The following is a 22,353-nucleotide window of genomic DNA, read 5'->3' on the forward strand; positions in this document are numbered from 1 at the left end:
ATATTTTTTTTTATTTACCTGAACATGCTGAAAACTTCGGTAAAATTGATATATATGCGAAGTCCAACACTGACCCAGTGCTTGTTGGAATGTACATGCATATATACACTATCCACTCTCGAATCTTTATAACGTAAGGCTTCTAGCTGACCTTTAGGATGTAAGAATGATTATTTGGAACATTCAATATATGTCACATAATTTATCTAAATCACATAATGTTGTATGTTGTATATATTTTCAATATTCTCTGGAAAAAATTGTTTCACATTCTTTATTTTTTCTTTTACTGTCCCATTAAAAGCATTCATAGTATTCATAAAAAAATAAATACCAAGTATAATGTCCAAAACAGAGGCAGTGATATAAGTTTCTCATTTTATTTAAAAACCAGTCTAATTATATAATTAAATTAGATGTCCCGCATCCGCTATAAATCTCGATCAAACGTGGGGAATACGGAACATCTAATTTTAATTAGATTAAATTTCTAAACGCAACGAAATGCATTCATCTAAACCTTTACCTCATCCTATATATATACATTCGCATACCAAAAATCAATTCAATGTCTATATAAATGCAAGCGTTTAGAAATAAAAAAAGTGAGGGAAAAGTGAGACTGAGTGACAGATAGACAGACGGAGGAACAGACAGGAGATGTACATAGGAGGAGGAAACCTATGCCCCCACCCCAGTTTCAGCGGTTGGGGGCTGATAAGACTTTTTGAAGAATAAATGATATATTTAGTATAACATGGAAAATTCTTTGGGATGTGAAATCTAGTATTTAAACACTATTTATATAATTCTCTTTAATGCTTTTTTTTTTAAAAAAAATCAATTTAAGAACTTGGATTCAACCTATGTTATCAAACATAGATTTTTCTTTTTGACATATTTTATTTTTGAAAATAAAATCTGCTTGAAAATAAAACTTTTTTTTAACGCATCGGCGTTGAAATGATACTACCTAATACTTAAAAAACTAAAAAAGAGCTGATTGCTCTCAAGCAAACTTTGACTTTTTTTAATTTTATTTTTATTTTGGCAGAATCTCACACATACAAATATACAATACAACATTATTAGACTTTTATTAAGAATTCTTCATTTTAAAAACAGTGCATCAACTCAACAGAAACGTTGCGTATACTGTTGATTAAGACGTAATTTTCCCCAAAGATTTCAGAAAACATGGAAGAGTAAGCATACCCTTTGGATCTGCCATACATGCTATTTAATGATCACCAGTATACAACAAACAAGCATGAAAACAAGCATGGTCGAACAAAAACATTGGACTCAACGATATACTGCATCTCTAACAAGACTTTTTGTTTCAACGCAGAATTTTCAAAATGTTGATATTTTAAACCACATTATTCATGTTGTTGATTGACGCATAATTGTTACCTAATTTTAAAATATAACATTTTAATGACTGAAATCACCCGGGGAAATAAAACATTTCGTGGAGCTTTTGAAGAAAAAAATTGGTGCACGTTTGTTGTGACACGTCGGTTCATCCATGCAAATGTGTTGTGAATGCGACTGGAGTCTTAATTACGGATGGGTAATCAAGTTGACACATACGTGATCAAATTCTCGAATTCTTGTAACTTTAGCAAGCGTCCTTGCTTCTTTCACTGACACTTTCGTGTTTGGCACAATCGAAAGCTCACAAAAAATGAATCACTGAAAACCATATTGTCATGTATAGGACTCTTGCATGGTCAGTCTTGATGTACGCTGGCATAATGAATACAGTTGCATCATGAAATATGACATCTTATTTTTTTCATCTGAAAGAAACTTCATATCACACTGAAGAAATCACCTGTTCAAGGATGTATGAAGACTTAATAGATTACATTTAGGATGTAAAATTTATTTGCACTCTTGGAATCAACATCTACCATTTTTAATAATAATATACAAGTATATAATTGTTATGCTTTGATAACTATTCATATTAATTGAGTAATTTGAAAATTTCATTTCCTGTGTTAATTGTAAAAGTAAATAATTCTTTATTGTTGAGTGACAATTTCACCCGACAAAGCAATGTGCCATGTATATCAGCCAATACAAATTCATATTCATAATTACCGGTAATTAGGATAAAGGTTTTCATTACTTTGCCTTTAGTTATTGTAAAAAAAAAAAAATATGGACATTTCGCATATCATTTACATGCATCATAAGCATGTACCAGTTGAAATGCATGAATGTTAGTCTGATCCTTTCTTTATGTTTCAAGAATAAAAATGCTGAATTGAGATACCGGTATTTAAAATGCATGAGTAAAGTAATAGGGCAATAGTACATACTTATTTTATCATTGAAAATATACAGTAAAACAGACATAAACTTAAAAGTAATGCATAGGTCCCTTGTTATCAAATTCATCTTTAGAATATAAGTCGCATAAAAATAAGTCCGTTGAAGAAATCTTTGATCCTCCTCTCCACGCAGAGAGATTTCTATCAGGAGAATGATATGGAACTCTTTTGTTTCCCCAACCAAGGCTCTAATTTCTTTTTCTAAGCGCTCGGGAAATCCCGGAAGCATTGTAGATCCACAAGCAAGAACGATGTTTTTAAATAATTCTCCCTGGATATCCTTATCGCAGCTTTCGATTACTCTAACAACAATTTCGTGTATTCGACAATCTTCGAATAGTACTTCCGGGCATTGGAATTTCGCGGGACCGATCCCTATTTGAGTACCATCAGCTAGTTTACACAGTTCGTATTTAATATTTTCTTTCTCGTCATGCGGTTCACTGGCAACGTAGCAAAACTTTTCTTTGATCTCTCTGGCACGTATTATTCCAGCTGGTGTTTCGGAAATGTCCAACATCTCCATGAGTTTTTTCGTGAGCTCTAGGCCATTGCAACCCCAGTTTCTGACAGCGTGTTGAATAATGCATCTTTCGAAGATTGGAACGACTTGGCTTGTGCCTTCCCCAAAATTGATAACCACTCCTGTCGATCGACCGGAAGAAAACAGAGATAAAATAGCTTGGTTTACGAGAAGAACTGCACGTGGTTTAAATAGTTGAAAGAGCAGTCGCATCAGTTGTTGTCCATCTTCTGTTTCAGTAGTCATTATAATAACGTATTGGGAGATATCATCAACATCGATTACTTTCCATATTGCATGGCATAAGATTTTTGACATATCATTCCACCCATTAATTTGGCCATCAACAACAGGATATCGGACTTTAAGTATTGGTGCTTTGCACTCTGCCTCCTTGGCTATCAGTAAAATGTTATTTAGTGATGAATGGTGAGGGGAAATAACAATCTGAAAGATATTCAATTTAACAAACTCAATGAACAGTTAATCGATATATAGAAAAAGATAAAATTTAAACTATCGTATATATTATTATGCAGTATAATTAAGTGGATTTGGGAAAAGAAGAGGAAATAAAAAATTTCAAACCTAAGTTAATCTCATTGTAAGATTCACTTAAAAGGAAATGTAGAATTGATGACCAAAACTAACCCATTTACGATTTCTCTGTAATTTAAATGATATGATTCTAGATATATCGGAATTTTAAACAATTATTTTTTTTTAAGTAAAATAAATCTGTAACAAAACTATGATAATACATACGTTCTTTTTAGGTTCACCGACAATATTGGGAAAGTAAGCTTTAGGATTTTCATCACCAGCAAACCCTGCCTTGACAGTAAGCGATCCAGCATCAATCACAACCGTTTTATCTAACATTCGCTTGAACTTTAAGTACTCAGCTTCACTTGTCAACGAAGATTTCTTTAAAATATTTGTTGAACCTATCGTGCTTTTGTTTGCTTCCGAATCAATCTTTTCCGTGTCTTGTTCAGAATCAATCTTTTCTGTTTCTTGTTCAGGATCAATCTTCTCTGTGTCTCGTTCAGAATCAATCTTTTCCTTGTCTTGTTCAGAATCAATTTTTTCTGTGTCTTGTTCAGGATCTATCTTTTCTGGGTTTGGTTCAGAATCAATCATCCCTTCAGAATCAATTTTCTCTGTGTCTTTATCAGAACCACTATTTTCTGTTTCTTGTTCAGAATCAACTTTTTCTGTTTCTTGTTCATAATCAATCTTTTCTGTGTCTTTTTCAGAATCAATCTTCTCTGTGTCCAGTTCAGGATCAATCTTCTCTGTGTTTTTATCAGATCTAGAATCACTATTTTCTGTTTCATATACAGAATCAATTTTTTCTGTGTCTTGTTCAGAATCAATCTTTTCTGTTTCTTATTCAGGATCAATCTTCTCTGTGTCTTGTTCAGAATCAATCTTCTCTGTGTCCAGTTCAGGATCAATCTTCTCTGTGTCCTGTTCAGGATCAATCTTCTCTGTGTCCTGTTCAGAATCAATCTTCTCTGTGTCTTGTTCAGAAGCAATATTCTCGGTGTCTTGCTCATAATCAATATTCTCTGCATCTTGTTCAGAATCAATCTTCTCTGCGTCTTGTTCAGAATCAATCTTCTCTGTGTCTTGTTCAGAATCAATCTTCTCTGTGTCTTGTTCAGAATCAATCTTCTCTGTGTCTTTTTCAGAATCAATCTTCTCTTTGTCTTGTTCAGAAGCAATATTCTCTGTGTCTAGTTCAGAATCAATCTTTTCTGTGTCTTGTTCAGAAGCAATATTCTCGGTGTCTTGTTCAGAATCAATCTTCTCTGCGTCTTGTTCAGAATCAATCTTCTCTGTGTCCTGTTCAGGATCAATCTTCTCTGTGTCCTGTTCAGAATCAATCTTCTCTGTGTCCTGTTCAGAATCAATCTTCTCTGTGTCCTGTTCAGGATCAATCTTCTCTGTGTCCTGTTCAGGATCAATCTTCTCTGTGTCCTGTTCAGGATCAATCTTCTCTGTGTCCTGTTCAGGATCAATCTTCTCTGTGTCCTGTTCAGGATCAATCTTCTCTGTGTCCTGTTCAGGATCAATCTTCTCTGTGTCTTGTTCAGGATCAACTTCTACTGTAACAGTGTCTTGTTCTGAATACATTTTTTCTCTGTCTTGTTCAGGATCAATCTTCTCTGTGTCTTGTTCAGGATCAATCTTCTCTGTGTCTTGTTCAGAATCACTATTTTCTGTTTTTTGTTCAGAATAAATCTTCTCTTTTTCAGGATCAATCTTCTCTACTTCTTGTTCAATATCACTCTTCTCTGTGTCTTGTTCAGAATCAACTTTTTCTGTATCTAGTTCAGGATCAATCTTTCCAATTTTAAGTTTAAAATCAATCGTTTCTATGTATTGTTCAGAATCAGCTATTTCCATGTCTTCAATACCGATTTCTTCCCGCAGTGTTTCAAGTTCTAATATCACATTTTCAGAATTTATTCCATCAATTGTAAAATAATTCCTCTCCTGTCTTTCTCGAGAGAAGACGTCCCCGCGTCAAAATCAGAACTTGTTTCTTTTCGGAAAAATGTCATTTCTGCCTTTTCTGTAAAAAATCCAAGCATTTCCTTTTCTTTGGTATCCCCACTTGTATAATCCTTGGTAATTTCACTACTCATCTCCTCTGTTTGCACTTCAGCATGTGTCCTCGCTACGCTATATTCAGTTTCGTTAAAATTTTTCTCAGTTTGCACTTCTGCGTCATTTTTCTCTATCTCAATATTAAAATACTTCCATTCTGTCTGAACCCCAGTCTCCATCAAACACCCGATTTCCTTAGATTTTAAATCGTTTTCGATAAGTAAAGTTTCCATCTTTTCTTTTTTTAATTCGGAATTCCTTTTCTCTGTGTCAATATTCATCTCTTCTATATTGGTCCTTAAATTTAACTTCGAAATTTGTAATAATTAAATGTCTAGCCTGATTACAGAGACAGAACTGATGACTCTAAAGCATATTTATATATGCGTGAATTCAAACAGAAAAGGTATATATAATGTATATATTACAGGGACTATACAAGCTTTTAAGGCGTCTGCTTGTATGGTAGCCTATGGCTTCCATAATCAAGTAAAATAGAAGGTGCACAATGGCAATATGTAATAAAGATTCTGTGAAAGTTTCATTAAATTTCACTCAGTGGAATAAAATTAGATAAAAATTGCAGATAAGAGATAAGTACCCAAAAGCGAAACAGACGGACGGATGGACGGAAGGACATACCGATTACAGTATACCCTCCCACTTTTCAAGCGGGGGGTATAAAAATGGATAGAACTGTTCTTTCGCCATGCGCTTGGCACTTGAAGTGAAAATTGCGGGTCCGTCGTATGACACCTTTAAAACCGAGGTCCCGTGTCATGCCAGGCGTTGGCACAATAAAAATCCTCACTGCCCAAAGGCTCTGAGTGTCGATCAAAGGTCAAAATCGGGCACAAATAACTGGATTTCCTACCGTCAGAGGCACGTAAGATGTTTCAACAAAAATGCTTCGACTTTTAATGCCTGCATGTATATTTCTGCATATTAATCCAATATTTACAAAATTATAACGGCATTTTATTCTACAATTCACGGTATACAATTTTGATATGAACATTAAAAATAACATCTATTCCATTTGATTACATCTACAGCAGTCAGTTCGTCAGTTTTTTTTCTCCCAAAATGGATCTATGGATAATTTTGAATAACTCTGCAAATAGAAAATTTACAAAATTACCGATGTACTCAGATGAGAACCATCTATCTAGGAAACTGACTTTTCGAAAGATGTCAGAGTTTTAACCATACAGGATTTCAGAGTCAAAATGAGACTGTTGACTGAGAATCATTGCTGCCATTTTGAAAAAAAAAATACAAAAAATATTTAAAACTTTAATTTGGAAACTGCTCCTTATGTCTTCCTTTTAAAATGCATCTATTAAAATAAATGATACAGCGATATTTAATTTCCATGTAGATAAAATTATAACGTTTTGTGTTTTTCATTTTTGCCAATTTTTCTTAACTTTCATACAGTCCATTTCATTTTATGATCGAACCCGTAAAGTTATTAAAACACCACTGTTCAATACTGGGGCAATGTATACTTAAAGATATGTATGCCGTGTTAAACATTATTTTTGCACATCCTAAACCAAACAAAAATTTCTGAAGTATGAAAAGCTATAAAAAATGAAGCATTCTCGCAAATTCGACGAAATAGTATTCGGTATTAACAAAGTACTGGTCGGGAAAAGAACACGATATTCTCATGCATATTTATAAAGGACTGACGTTTATGTTGGATCTGCGCATATGCGCGGGAAAAGCATCACGAGAATCATCAGGTCGAGAAAACTATTTTTTGTGACGTCTGTTCAGCGAGGAACCAACAAGACTGACAAATCGACCAATCAGCTCAATGAGTTGTATTTAATGCATTTATGGGTAACTACTCAGTACATAAATACTACATGTGTTTTTCGAACAGGCTAGTTTTTTAAATTGCTCACAGAAAGACGTGGTGCATTTCCCAAGCATTTACACGCTTAATCCATTATGTACATTATCATCTTTAAATCCCATGCTAACATTTGCATACAAATGAACAATGAAAAAATAAGAGTTTTCCCCACGCTATTGTACAGGTCCGTTTGTTTACAATTTCCCCGTGCTCTACTGACAGTGAAAAGACAATTTCTATATGACTATATATTCCTCGGTACAAAAAGGAACTAACTCTGAGGTTTGCTCACGTATTGACAATGTTTACAATGTGTAGAACTTCGAAACATACTGTATGCTAACAAGAAAAACTGCATTTGTTTGTTAACGTAAGCATGGGAATTCTCAATTAGTAACTTTTCTTCCTATTTTTCTTAAACAGGTTTTTAAAAAATGTAAATTGGCTTTCCAGTCGTCATTTGAAATCGCATCGAACAATTCTCTAACCCACGTGTTTGTAGTGAAAACGTAGTAGACCATCATGCTTTTCGGCTCATTCACGAGATTGGACCATTGTTTGCTGTGAGCATGTGAGACCACGTGTTCATGAATATTTCAATAAGAGGCGGTTTAATATCCGATTCGGAGAGAAAATAATTTTTACAAAATAATATTTCATAACTTTTAAAAGTGATGGAGTGGAATTGTCCTGAATTGAAGAAATTACATAACTTATGTAACTTGATGAGACACCACATTGTTTTTTTTTCTTTAGCAATAAAACACTAATACGGCATATATATCTTTAACATAAGTTTAAATGCACTGAAAAGATGAAAGTGATTGATTAAATTTTTATCAGTTTGGTGGCTATATATTTTATGATGAGATAGGAAAATTGTTAAGTAAAAACTGTTGAAATTTGCAAAAAAGAAATGAAGTGAAAAACGCCATTGATGAAGCCGTACCACAATACATATTTTAGCAAACAGAAACACAATTTCTATTTGCTTTATATCATAAGATGCGGGAATTGATGTTTTTTGAAGGATTAATGGGTGTTCCTAATGGGTTTAAGTAAACCTTAATATTTTTAAAAATACGTCAAAATAAAGAAACATTTTCATTAAATATGGTTAAAAAATTACAGTGTATGATTTAATAGCAATACTTTTTCACCATATTTTCTAACATTATTAGAAAGAGATAAATATAAATTACGAAGAAACACAGTCAAAATCTAGGGCAAATGAATTCCAAGTAAAGTATTGTGCAAATATGTAAACATACATAAGCCCCAATGTCTGTTCGTAGTAAAGGTGCAATAAATGTTATCTTGTTCAGCTATAAATCAATACTTCCAACGTTCCAAGAAATTGATTCAAATGGTCATTGGAATTTTATTTAAAAGCCGTCCAAAATTTATAAAACTTGAATCAAAAAATAAACTTAATTTAGAACATAAAATTTCATTTTCTTCTCCTCGCTTGCATGTTTTCTTGTCTTTAATTTTCATTCAAATATTATTTGCTGTGTTAAAGCTCTGGTAACTAATACATGTATTTTCCAAATTTTTAGTACATGTAATTTATATGTGTGACTTTAGCTTATTTCTGTCCCATCCCCCTTTCACGACTAAAGATTACAAATTGTGTAGCATAGATTGAATTTCATTGTATCATAGTTTTTTTTTTTATATTTGAAAGATATTTTTCTGAAGAAGCTAAGTTTAAAAATAATATCTCTAAAGTTCAATGGTTTCAGGTCAATGTATTTCGTAGAAAAATAAGATATTGTTGGCACACATACTAGATTTCTAGAAAAAGAACATCGGTCATATACATGAAGAAGTATGACATAAGTACATCTCAGGGATTAAAGCTATCTATATATGGCGTATCTGAGATTTAAAAAAAAATAAACAAGATTAAGTGTAGATTAAGATGATATTTTCTGTCTACCTTCAAATACAATTTTTTTCACCGATTTTGAACTTAAAATATTGCCACGTTTCTATAGGTTAAATTGACTTTAAACTATGTCTGATATTTTTATCCATCCGAGTCGGAAATAAATCGGTTGTTTGAATCTTGAATATCTGTGAAACACGAATCATTTAAATTGTGTAATTTACAGGAAAGTTCTATCTTTATATAATGTAATAAAACAAATCGAAAGATCTTTTTTTTTTTTTTTTAATTCTAATTAGTCTAAACTTATCAAATTACGCCATATATGACTTTAAGTGTTATCTGTAAATTAAATCATTCAACAATTTTTTGTCCTTTTTTCACCATTAGCTGACTGTATTGCATAAAAATTGAAAATGTTCTTTATTCCTACAAAATCCAACCGATGAACTCGTCCAAGGTTTGCATTTTTTTAAAAAGAGACTAATTACATGTATAAATTGCAAAAATAAACATGTTGTAAAACAACTGTTTTATTTTACATGTACTTTGAAAATATTCTAATGAGTTTGAAATATACATGATATATGTGCCTAAGAATAGAAGGAAAAATCGTGTTTTAAATGTGGGGAATTTTTTGAAATCCGATAATATTTTAAAGTCATGGTGTGCTTTGTTATGTACAACGCACTTTGAAAAATTACGCACTTTGAAAAATATTTTCAAAGTGCGTTGAGTGTGTCCCAAATTTAACGCACTTTGAAAAAAAAATCAAAGTGCCTTGATTTTGTCCCAATTTTAACGCACGTTGAAAAAAATTTTCAAAGTGCGTAATTTTTTCAAAGTGCGTTGCAACAGTGCTTTTTTCTGTAAGTTATTCTCAAGAGAGGGTAGTTAGATAATGCTGTGATGCGAAGAATGGAATAAATTAAAGTAATCTGTAGACGTTCACGGTGAATCTCAAGTGACCGAAATATTGTAGCACGAAAACAGTGTCATGTTTTGTGGAAAATAGAAAGTCTTCACAGCCAAACATACAACTCACAACTTTGTATGGTTAAACTAGGAAAACGGCCTGACAAAATATCAACAGAAGAATTTTGTAGGTATGCCTCATTAAGGACTACCACGTTTAAGTCATGAGAGCAGTCTGATAATATTCATCGAGATAGAGAAATGTTGAAGACTGCATGTCAACCCTTTTTATATCTGTACATATCAGATATTTAAAATGAAAAATTTAAAACCTCGACAAGAGATCAGTGTCCTTGATAATCGTTAAGCTTTTTGAATTAACAAAGATGGTCTTGTAGCAACAATGAATTAATGTTGGTATTATTATTTCTTAGAATTGATTTGAAATGCACACCTTGTATATATTTTTATGTAACAAATCAAATATCGGAATATATATACATAAAATCGGAGATTTATATTACCCAAGTTCAAGTATGAGTACGAATGTTATAATAAATTTAAAATTGCCCGATAAATAATATCTTTATATCGAGATATTTAGATTGACAATAATTAAAGCTATTGACAACAATAACTGATACATAATCGATCGATACGTGTGTAAAATTGATTTCAAAGCAGTGATGTTTTAAATGTCTAGTGAGTCAAGGTTACATAAGTATATTACTTGTACACCGTGAAACTATGATTCAGAGGAATCATGAACCCTGTCGTGATTATTGATAATTTTATAGTACTGTAAAATTCAAACATTTTGGTGGGGTTTGTGGAAGAAATCTTGGTTCGTGGGGATTTGATTTGGTGGATAATGAATTGTTCAGTAGTTATGTATGAAACATTTTACATTTCGTGGTGGACATTAATTCGTGGTTCTCTGAATAACTCGAAAACAACGAAAACTTGTGATTTCACAGTATTCACTAATTTCATAAACACTAAGAAAGTTCATGAAACAGGAACTCAAAGCAAGTAGCATTTTCCCTCTGTGTTGCTTTGTACATGGTGTGTATATTACATGCAGTTTTCAATCCGCCTGAAATATTAAAATCATTTGATAATATTTGAATATGACAAATTTTTTCATCATACAGTGTATCAAAATTTCTCCTCTTCTTGGAATTTTAAGCATGCGCAAATAAAAACAAAAAGAACAATCATGGATCATTGATATCTATTTATTTTAATGATAAATTAGAAATGAAATTGGGATAAAGACATTGACAAGTTTCATCTATTGTTGTCTCTATGAATTAGACTCTCAAGAATTGTATGGCATACACACCCAAGAATCCTCAATATCATATGAATAAAACAACATCCACTTGTTCTGCACGGAAGAATGACTCAATTCTCTTGAGGAGGCGTTTTTACGTTTTTTTTACCTTGCTGACTTTAGCAGCCTCTTTTGAGCTAAGGGATCTGGATATTTTTGCTCGGCGCCTAAAATATCTCCACATTATACCGATTGAAAGCTTTAAAGAAGACCTGACTCGGTACTCCAAGTATGTTAATTGAAAAAAGTAAACTAAAACAAATGGTATATAGGTAGTATGGTGATGAGGAATTTTCAAAATAACCCTGGATGCCCATTGATCGGAAAAGTTATTGCCAAAACTGGCATAATTTAGCAATCTCTTCATGTTCTAGAAATATAAATGCTTACTAGTATATCACAAAAAATAATGAATTGTTAAAAAAAGCATGCGAAATACATGTACTAAAAGGACGACTTTTGTTTTCATGACCCGTTCAGGACCAAACAATTACATTGTTGGTAATGTAATTTCTAGGAATTTAATGGTTCATACTTTTGTTTTCATGCATCGTTCAGGACCAAACAATTACATTGTTCGTAATGTAATTTCTAGGATTTTATTCTGGCTATATGAACAATAAGTATTAGCTTAGATAGCTTACTATACTTAAATAGATAATAAATAGATAAATAAGCAGTAACTGTAACTGATTTGAAATTTAAGTTATTTCCTGTTGGTTTTCCGTTACATTCCTGTCTTAACAAGGTTTATTGCATAATTGGTTATTGCCATTCTACATCTACATCTACATCTACATATTACAGCGTTCCATCAACCCTGATGATTATACGCTGGCCCTGCGCAAACGGACCTCTAAATAGTAATTATAAAACGTATGTGAAAAAAAACTAAGTGCCATAGAAGGTATAAATAAACCTAGTGCAATGAAAAACAATTTACAAAATTGTGCATGAAAAATGTGTATTTACATTGTGTACTACTTGTTTTTATAAATATAAGAGTTATGGGACATAGCTTGGGACCAGAGTTCTGAACTGGTCCAGCGAGGCCGCTGCCACCACAGCATGTGGGAGAAAATTCCACATGGTTACTGTATGGGGAAAGAAGCTAAATTTATAATAATCTGTTCGTGTACTGAAGGTCTGAAAGTGAAGAGGACTAGTATTACGTGTAATGGTCGTTGTCTGGGGTACTAAATAAAGGTTTTGATCTATATATAGCCACTAATTTGTGTGAAATTTTAAATAACATTATAAGTCTACATATATTTCTTCTATTGTCTAATGTTGGCCAATTTAGATGGTGTAACATATCTGAGACACTACTAGTATTGTGGTATCTATGTGTGACATATCTTGCAGCTCGTCTTTGAACATTTTCTAGTTTATCTTTAAGTTTTTTTGTATGAGGTGCCCAAACTGAAGAACAGTATTCGAGGTTAGACCTGACCATTGCTTTATATGCCAAAGATTTTGTTTCTTCATTTTTTACCTGCAAATTTCTTTTTAGAAAACCCAGTATCTTATTTGCCTTAGAAGTTATATTATTAATATGCAGTTCCCAGGACATGTTGTAGGATAATGTTACCCCTAAATATTTTGCTGTCTTTATAGATTCTAATGTGTGTCCTTTCAAATTATAGGTATATTTTACTGGTGTGCGAGATCTGGTAATACTGAGTGAATTACATTTTTGAGGATGAAATTGCATTCCCCAGATATGTTCCCAATTAGCTAACGAGTCAAGATCTTTTTGAAGAATTACACAGTCATTTTGATTATGAATGGGTCGATACAGGATACAATCATCGGCAAAGAGCCTTATATTTGATGTAACAGAAGATGGTAGGTCATTTATAAAGATTAAAATTAGAAGGGGCCCAAGGACTGACCCTTGAGGAACCCCGCTGACCACAGCCATTGGACTAGATACCTCACCATCAAGGACAACCTGTTGTACTCTGTTGCTGAGAAAAGCAGAGACCCACCTCCAGGTGTTACCACGTATTCCATAGTTATCCAACTTTCTCAGCAACTTTTGGTGAGGCACCTTATCGAATGCCTTTGAGAAGTCCAGTATAATCAAATCAGTTTGAGTGTTTGAGTGTAAATTTTCCAATAATTCATGGCTAAGAATAAGTAGCTGAGTTTCGCAACTTCTCTTAGCTCTAAATCCATGTTGGCAATCTACTAAAATATCATATTGATCTAAATGGTTCAAGACGTTGCTGACAACTATATGTTCTAGAATTTTACAACAAATGCATGTTAATGAAACAGGTCTATAATTACTAGCCAAATATTTTTCCCCCTTTTTGAATATAGGAATGACATTTGCTTGACGCCAGTCTGCAGGTACCTCCCCTTGTGCCAATGAGATGTTAAAAATATGTGCAAGGTGTGGAGCGAATTCAGATGAATATTGTTTAAGGATGCGAGCTGGTATTTCATCTGGCCCTGTGGCTTTGCTAGGATCTAATTTATCTAATAATTTTTGTGTGCCATTTACAGTTATGTGTATATCTTGCATGGATGGATAATTGTCATTTAATTGTGGTATATGTTCTTGGTCATTTTCAGGTGTGAAGACAGAATGATATTGTTTATTAAGAATTTCCGCTTTCTGTTTGGTATCGTCAATGAGTATCCCTTCAGATCTTAAAGGGGCTACTCCTGAACTGTCTTTTTTGGTATTGCTAATATAATTCCAAAACTTTTTCTGTTTTTGTGAAGTCTCTATATTTTCATCATAACAAATAATATTCTCCAAATAAGTCCAATATGCTTTCCTTGTTTCCCTTTGTAATTCATGTTTTATGTCTTTGTATTTCTTGGTGCTTATACTGTTTGTATGTTGTTTCATATTTTTTAAGAGTTTGTTTCTTTTTCTAATTAGTGATTTAATTTTCCTATTTATCCAAGGCAACCTTTTTTTTGAATTGTTTATCATTTTAGATGGGATGTTTTCATTCATGATATCTAATACTTTGGTTCTAAATTCACCCCACATATTGTCTATATTCTGATCTTATAATGGATTTTGACTGTCTATGTTCATGTTTTGTATATTCTCTTTGATTTTCTCTGTGTTGGCTTTATTGTAGAGATAGATTTTCCTAGGTGGTTTTTTAACTTTTCTTGGTTTTAAACTAGCTTCTATGTAAACTATTTCATGGTCGGATATACCAGGTATAACTTCTACTTTGTTCACAAGGGAACTGTTGGAAGTGAAGAAAAGATCAATTGTTGATTGTGATGTAGCTGTTATATGTGTTGGTTTAGTAACAACTTGTTCAAGATAATTATCCTGGCAGATATCTAACATTTGCTTACACTGTTTTGTATTCTGTGAATTTGGTATGGTAGAATAAGTGATCCAATCAATACCTCCCAGGTTGAAGTCCCCCCCCTAACCACAGATATGAGTTTTCACTTTGTCTTATTCTTTGAATGGACTTTTCAAGGTGAGTGAGATACTCGTCTTCTGTTTGTTTTGGTGGTTTTTAAAAACTACCTATATACAGGTCTGGTGACCCTATCACTTGCAACTTGACCCAGAGTTGTTCACTAGTGACATCTGACTTCAGATCAGTAGGTTCCGAACTAATGTATTTATCTGACACAAGTACAAATACCCCACCATGCGAGTCACTTTTGCGATCATTTCTGTAGCATGTGAAACCACTCGGGAAAACCTCTGATCATTGAATATCTTTGTGCAGCCATGACTCATTACCTATGATAATATCTGGTTTAGTTGATTCAACAAGATTTTCTAAGTCTGCCTTTTTATTTCTGACAGATTGACAATTGATAACTATCACTCTTAAAGGTACATCTGATCTTTTAAACTTAGTGTAGTTTGATCGTGTGTTCGAATTTTGTACAGGGGAGGATGTTGCTGTTGGACTTCCTATACTTTTGTCATTAAATGATGAGTCATTTAGATGTTCATAAATATTTGTACTCAAAAATGAAGATGTGTCAAATATGCACGTTGAAAAATTTGGAAGGCCACAAAGATCGCATTCCCATGATGCATTATGCAAACCCTGATAGATTAATGTGTTCATGCCTAGACATTCTTTGTGGTACCATACGCTGCAAGAATCACAACAGACACCTGCAGTTTTCCATGTGACAGCTCTTTTACAAGAGCCACATGGGTACTTAGGTGTCCTTGGACCAGGATTAGGTTATGGTGCATATGAGTTTGCTAACAAGATGGCACATGAGTAAGACTTGCTTTTCTGGTTTCCAGATTTTACAGCTAGTGTCTCTAATAATAAACAGTGTTTCCATGGACACACTGATGCCAAAAGTATTTTTATTTTTAGATGCAAACCTGAGTGTTGTTTAGGGGTGATTGTTCTTTCTTCTGTAACAAATTTAACAGAGTACAGCCTCTCCCTTGGGAGAAGAGTCTCAGTCCCGATGTATGAGGCTAGGAGATTAAGCAGCAAGTAAAAGGTTATGATAGCCTGAAATTTCATTGTCGGTAGGCAAAGATTAGCTCAAAATCCAGATTGTAATGTGGTGCACGAAACAAGAAACATAGGTGAATCTATGACAGACAATAAGGTTAGCTTACTTGGGTGTTAATCTTCACACGCCGGGCGACTCAGCGTTAAGGTACACCTACAGAGAAATAAAGCCAGGTCTAGGTCTTTTTTTGCTGCGAGATGTCCGTCTGTTATGTCGGGAATAGGATAGCAAAGCCCCCAAAGGTGATAGGTATGTAATGGGAAAAAAAAAATGTTTACAATGCTGGATTGTTTACTTCCGGTACTCGGAAGTCTCGGGCTTAGCCCTTGCCTATATGTTACCTAGTGAAAAAAAGTTTGTCAGAGTTATTTATCTGGTAATTACCCGAAAAATATCTTTAAAAGGTACAAAAACCTACGATACACACTATATGTCAGCCATAAAACAACCTTGAAAGGTACTTATACAAAAACATTAATGTACTTCTCTGCACGAAAAAACCCGCCGGTCCGTTCACGCAGGCGCAAATGTGCATCATAACATATCTCTACAATATCCTCGGTACTCAGATATGCAAAATTTTCGAATTTTATTCTGTCCATATTGCTCCTAAAGCATTTACTACTTCTCTCCTGTTCGTGTTATCCTTTCCTTGTCTAGAAAATCCATGTCTCTCACTTAAATAATTACCCCCTTTTTTCCATGAAATACCAGAAAACAATGGTCACAGGCGACGAAACCAAAGGGGGGGGGGGGGCTATAGGGTGTTTTTTTTTGTCAAAAATAGACATAATATAGGCATTGAACATTGGGGCTTTGGTTTAGCCCCCATCCCCTTTCAGTCATAATTATTAGGATTGTTATATAGGGATGGAGATCTCTTGTTGTTGGCAACAAGTATTTAGTTATTTTTAAAACATTATGTTTTTATATCTTCGTTTAAAGTTTAGGAAGCACATAGATCGAAACTTTCTTAATTTAACCGTAAGAATAAAAAGATGCAATTTATTAGTTGCGAGCGGAGATTGGGTCTTCCTTCTAATTTTTCATATAATATTTTTCTGAGATTTTAGTTCAAATGTAATGATATAAATAATTTGGTGAGATGAACAATTTTGCTTCAATAATATATTTCAAAATTTGATCATTGAAGTGATTAAAGACTTAAGGCTCCTTAATTTGAGGAACTAGTCCCTCCTTTTTATTTTACCTTAAAACTCTTAAGATTTCGACCACTTTTTATTCAACAACTATTCAAAGATTTTTTTCTGTTCCAGAGATATTTGCAAAAGAAATATTTAGGTGCAAATTCTTAATGGGAACGTTAAGCAAAATTGAAAGGTGACATGTTATTCAGAACATTATTTTGAACATTTTTATGCGCCTGGATCGAAAGATCCGAGAAGGCGTATATTGTTTTTGTCCTGTCTGTCTGTCTGTTTGTCTGTTTTGCTGTTTGTCTGTTTTTCTGCAAACTTTAACCTTCGTCATAACTTTTGAACCATGAATGATAGAGACTATGTAATTGGTATGCATACTACACTATATTAAGCTCTTCCAAATGACACCAAGGTCAATGATCTTGTGACCTTGACTATGACCTATATGCTAAAAATATTTTTTTTCTGCAAACTTTAACTTTCACCATAACGTTTTAACCATAAAAGATAGAAACTTCATGTTTGGTATGCATACACCACTTATTGAGCTCTTTTAAATGACACAATGATCAATGACCTTGTGACCTTGACTGTGACCTATACACTAAATAGAGCTTTTGTGTTGGCAAACTTTAACCTTTGCCATAACTTTTGAACGAAGAAAGATAGAGACTTACTATTTGGCATGCATGCTCCACTAATTAAGCCTTTTCACAGGACTCCAAGGTCACTGACCTTGTGACCTTGACTGTGTCCTATATGCTAAAAATAGCTTTTTAAAAAAAATCTTAACCGTAACTTTTGAACCATGAGAGATAGAGACTTCATATTTGGTATGCGGACTTAGTAAAAAAGTTCTTTCAAATGACACCAACATCAATAACCTTGTGACCTTGACTTGACCTAAATTCTAAAAATATTTTTTTAACTTTTTTTGCCGCCGGGCGCATTGTGTTTTACAAACACATCTTCTTTGTTCAATATTACTTATCGATATATTTTCCTTTTTCAAATATAAAGCGTCGAAGATTTAGTTTTCTGGCCCTTTTGGTCCCTATTTATTTAACATGACGTAAAAATCAGATGATATAGCTGTAAATTATTAAAATAAAGATTTTTGCGCCAGTAAAATTTTATACAAAAATATTGCTTGTAAAGAGTTATTGATTTAATTTTTTTGGCCCCTTTCAGTCCCTTAAATGATAGGTCAGCGCTGTTTTTTTTAATATCATGTTCAAGGTCTTGTCATTCTGCACAAATATTGTTCATGTTTTAACAAAATAAGTATTCTTCAAAAGATATGATACAACTTTTATTCGGATTTTTTCTTCTTCAGAATCTGGGGTTACAGTTTCATAAAGTTTCGTTAAAACTGAATGATTTAAGTTTTTATCTCGAACTTTCTTAATAACTACCAGTATGTCAATTGTTAATTGTATTCTTCGCTGATACTGTATTCAGGAGAAAACTCTATGAATTCAGTATTGGTTATGTCTAGGGGGCAGGTATAAGTCGTCAATATTCCGCCTTGGACTCTAACCAAGACAGTTCTAGTATCTTTGATGTCCAAGGATAGTGTAAACTCGTCGGAAAATACTGCTGGATTCGCACCAATGAAAAATTCCTTTTGCCATGAACCATCTACGAAAGAGTTCAAAACTATCTGATATGATGGAAACCTTGGATTAAAATGCAGAATGATATCCTTCCCTTCGCCCATCTCTTGTCTGAAATTTACGGCCATTCCGCTGAAAAATGAATTGGTAAAAAAGATTATAACGAACTTGAGAGAGAGAGAGAGAGAGAGAGAGAGAGAGAGAGAGAGAGAGAGAGAGAGAGAGAGAGAGAGAGAGAGACTTACCCCGGTTTTTCATTTCCTTTCTTGTTATATTTCACTCTGAAAGTTATCTTCTGACCAACCTCTATTTCATTTCCAATATGTTTTAGACGGATCTATTCAATCATAAATGTAATTCAGATAAATCCTATCAAGTTTTAAGTACGGAGCAAAAAAATTCAAATAATTGATTTCTCAAATTACTTTAAGACAACATCTATTTAATTAGTGATTTCTGATAATCAACTTTATTCCCTCGTCAGGTAATTTGATACGTATATGAACTGATATAATGATAACAACGCTTAATCCAATGAACTAATCAAATCAATTTTGCTCCTATCATTTCAAAAAAGAATTCAACATTGACGAAATGATCGTAAATCGCAATTTATAGCTCCGTAAACAATTATTTACCTTTATTACAAAATTAAAAAATATATCTTCTTTCAGAAAAAAAATATTTAATTAGATTAAAGTTTTTTTTATAAAAGGAATCTTTGAAAAGAAGAAAGTTTTTTGCAGAAAAACTGATGTACTCTTCAATCAATTGAATAGTAACAGCACTAGATTTTTTTAAAGCCCCGAACTTGCTCATAAAGTTTTACAAAATTTCATTCCAAACGCGAATCGAATTACCCCAAAACAAGGACAATATTATAACAAAAAAATCTCCAAATAATTTATTGTACGTACAAAAGAAGATTTATAAATGTACTGGATCCGGAGCTCAACGTGTAACACTGTAGCTCATCAGATATAAAATAGATCTTCAACTTATGAGATTATATGCTTGCAATCGTTAATATCATGTTTTGCAAACAAAAAAAAAAAAAAAACCCGAAGATACTAACATATCCCATCTTTGTATTTTCAGTTTCTTCTTTTATCTTCTCTGAAAGTTATAATGCCTAAAATTCAAAATATATACTATATTTAAAACGTTAAACATATGGAGATAACGAACAGTATCACGAGTATTCAAGATCAAAAGTTCATAAAACAATACAAAATAGGAGCATAGAAAGCATGAACTTCCAAAACATCAGAGATGGGCTCAGATGCCATGGAGGTGAGCATCCCCTGCCAATCGGTCACACCCGCCGTGTCTCAATGATAATTTGTATTTGCTGACAAGGTCATTGTATCGACCATAGAAGGAAATGATGACTATAAACGAGACGGCTGATATTCTTGTTTCATCAATTTGCTTGTCAATAATTTACCTCGTATTAGAAATTGTTCATACGTAGAGCATGCTATTGCGTATCGAATCAACTGAGTTATATAAACTCCGTATTCAGGTGATGAAGGTATATTGCTGCATAAGTAAGCAAAGTTGACGATAGAAAAGTCTGAGTCATCACGTAAAATCAGAATTGAAATTGAGTGATACAAACTTTATTAGCTCGAATTACAAGCTCATTTCTTTATCAATCATTTTCGAATTACATGTACGAACGTGTATTGTTTTATTTAATTTATTATTTTCCTTCTTATAATGGAATCGGGATAGGGTCACACAGTTCACTATCTCACCATCAAGCATATACTAAAAGATCGAAGGCGCGATAAAGTGATGTCGCCATAACGATGAATGGAAGGAACGATGACAAAACGGCTATGGTGCAATAGCGCGATGACGATGATAGGATGATACGTACCACCGTGCCTCTCATTGCACCATGGTATCATCGCTTTTATTGCATCATCGCTATATGGCTTCATAATTCCATTGCACCATAGTTATCGCATTGTTGCGCCACTGCATCATCGCCCTCGCGTTATCACACTATCGCTTCATCATTATCGCTGCATTGTTTCATTGACATCGTATTATTGCGTCATTGCACTTTATTATTCAAAACCCCAAATAGAGCGATAATGCGATAATAAAGTAAATGACTATCCGAAAATCGTATTTAATAGTTGTATTTGTTTTTTTTTAATTAAATTAAAAAAATGATAAGAATCTTTATTAATAGTCTGATGACTGATTGCTATTTCAATTAGTAAAAAAGAGATTTGCCAGTATAAAGAACTGAAATGAAAATGAAATTTACTTACCAAAAGCAGAATGAAATATTTTAATTTAATTTCACGTGAATATATTTAAATACCCATGTTTTAAGGCGTGTCAAAGAAGTGGCCAATCAAAAGGCACGAAATCACCATCTGAACAATTGATATGATCATGTATTTTATTCTACATTGTTTCTAAAATAAAATATAATCCTTGACACACAAAACAACCAACCAGTTGCAACGTAAACTAGTGCTAATTGTAACGGGAACCGTTACAGATGTTCCCCAAACGCTCCCCAACTCCCTTTTCGTGCCATATTCCATGTAAGCCTTATTAAATAAGACAACATCTTTGCATTTTTGACTTTAACAACGTTTTCCCAAAAGGATACCAATTATATTCAAATTTTAACATTGTACCCGTGCACATGTGAATGCACGTGCGTGCTTATCATTTAATCATGCCTACACTTTCTATATCTTTAAATATACTTTATATTAAAGCATTTAGTCCAAAAGTATTAAGAATCACTAATTCAAGTGTATTTTTAATTTCACTCGTTCCAAATGCACGCATGTGCGTGCACTGCATGATGACCATACCTTCTTGTAGGAGGCCCTTATATCTATCTATGTTCTAAATCCCATCCTGTTTGGTTGAAAACCAAGGAAATTATAGCCATTTCAAGTTTCAGCCAATCAGATTGCAGCACACGTGCATCCACGTGATTTCAAGAATTTTTTTCTAAATCATAGTGTAGAATAGTTTCAGCCAATCAGATTGCAGCACAAGTGCATGCACGTGATTTCATGAATTTTTTTGTATATCATATTGCAGGATATCCTAATGCATGACTATGTTTTAAATTTCAAAGCATTTCGTCAAAAAACAAAGGAGATATAGCCATTTAAAGTTTCAGCCAATCAGATTGCAGCGCACGTGCATGCGCGTGATTTCATGAAATTCTTTCATATTATATTGTAGGATATCCTAATTCATGACAATGTTTAAAATTTCAAAGCATTTCGTCGAAAAACAAAAGAGATATTGAGATTTTTGTTTCAGCCAATCAGAGCAAGGCGCACGTGCATGCGCGTGAGTTCGTGCTAATTTGACAGTGTCATATTATTAACACTATTAATATATCCTTATGTAATGAGTTTCAAAGTATTTCATCGAAAAATGTAAAAGTTATAGCTATATTAAGTATATCAGCCAATTCACTCATTTCACGCGCACGCACGTGCATGCGTATGCGCGCAAAATGACCTTCGTTCCGCACACCTACACTACACAACTATTAACCCTAAAAAGGTTTTAGCTCAGTTGGGTGAACAGTTTCTGAG

The 22,353-nt window shown here is 33.4% G+C and overlaps 3 protein-coding genes across 3 annotated transcripts; all 3 read right to left on the reverse strand.

Annotated features, from left to right (window-relative positions):
* Window positions 1-1,817: 1,817 nt before the first annotated feature.
* On the reverse strand, window positions 1,818-4,011 carry LOC134256784 (uncharacterized). The gene is made up of 3 exons (XM_062739452.1): window positions 3,634-4,011; window positions 2,733-3,315; window positions 1,818-1,840 (listed from the first exon to the last, which is right to left on the reverse strand). The coding sequence occupies exons 1-3, from the start codon at window positions 4,009-4,011 to the stop codon at window positions 1,818-1,820; spliced, it is 984 nt and encodes a 327-aa protein (XP_062595436.1).
* Window positions 4,012-4,260: 249 nt separating this feature from the next.
* On the reverse strand, window positions 4,261-5,283 carry LOC134256785 (myb-like protein X). The gene has a single exon (XM_062739454.1). The coding sequence runs from the start codon at window positions 5,281-5,283 to the stop codon at window positions 4,261-4,263; it is 1,023 nt and encodes a 340-aa protein (XP_062595438.1).
* A 12,643-nt stretch (window positions 5,284-17,926) lies between these two features.
* Window positions 17,927-21,159, reverse strand: LOC134256779 (uncharacterized). Its single transcript, XM_062739448.1, has 4 exons — window positions 21,049-21,159; window positions 19,836-19,892; window positions 19,006-19,097; window positions 17,927-18,892 (listed from the first exon to the last, which is right to left on the reverse strand). Exons 2-4 carry the CDS (start codon window positions 19,842-19,844, stop codon window positions 18,574-18,576), a joined length of 420 nt encoding a protein of 139 aa, XP_062595432.1. The 5' UTR covers window positions 19,845-19,892; window positions 21,049-21,159; the 3' UTR covers window positions 17,927-18,573.
* Between the last annotated feature and the right edge of the window lie 1,194 nt (window positions 21,160-22,353).

Source organism: Saccostrea cucullata, unplaced genomic scaffold (assembly GCF_032062105.1).
Source record: "Saccostrea cucullata isolate Sc308-1 unplaced genomic scaffold, CSIRO_AGI_Scuc_v1 ctg2054, whole genome shotgun sequence".
NCBI classification, from domain to species: domain Eukaryota; kingdom Metazoa; phylum Mollusca; class Bivalvia; order Ostreida; family Ostreidae; genus Saccostrea; species Saccostrea cuccullata.

What these genes read in the sequence shown, in the direction of transcription:
- LOC134256784 (XM_062739452.1), bottom strand. Translation starts at nt 4,011, where the DNA reads ATGATTGATTCTGAACCAAACCCAGAAAAGATAGATCCTGAACAAGAC. An exon ending in TCGGTGAACCTAAAAAGAAC is followed by an intron (nt 3,316 to 3,633) that starts GTATGTATTATC and finishes AATATCTTTCAG; the next exon opens with ATTGTTATTTCCCCTCACCA. An exon ending in ACTGTGTAAACTAGCTGATG is followed by an intron (nt 1,841 to 2,732) that starts GTACTCAAATAG and finishes ATCCTTGAACAG; the next exon opens with GTGATTTCTTCAGTGTGATA.
- LOC134256785 (XM_062739454.1), bottom strand. Translation starts at nt 5,283, where the DNA reads ATGGAAATAGCTGATTCTGAACAATACATAGAAACGATTGATTTTAAA.
- LOC134256779 (XM_062739448.1), bottom strand. An exon ending in AAAGGAAATGAAAAACCGGG is followed by an intron (nt 18,893 to 19,005) that starts GTAAGTCTCTCT and finishes TTCATTTTTCAG; the next exon opens with CGGAATGGCCGTAAATTTCA.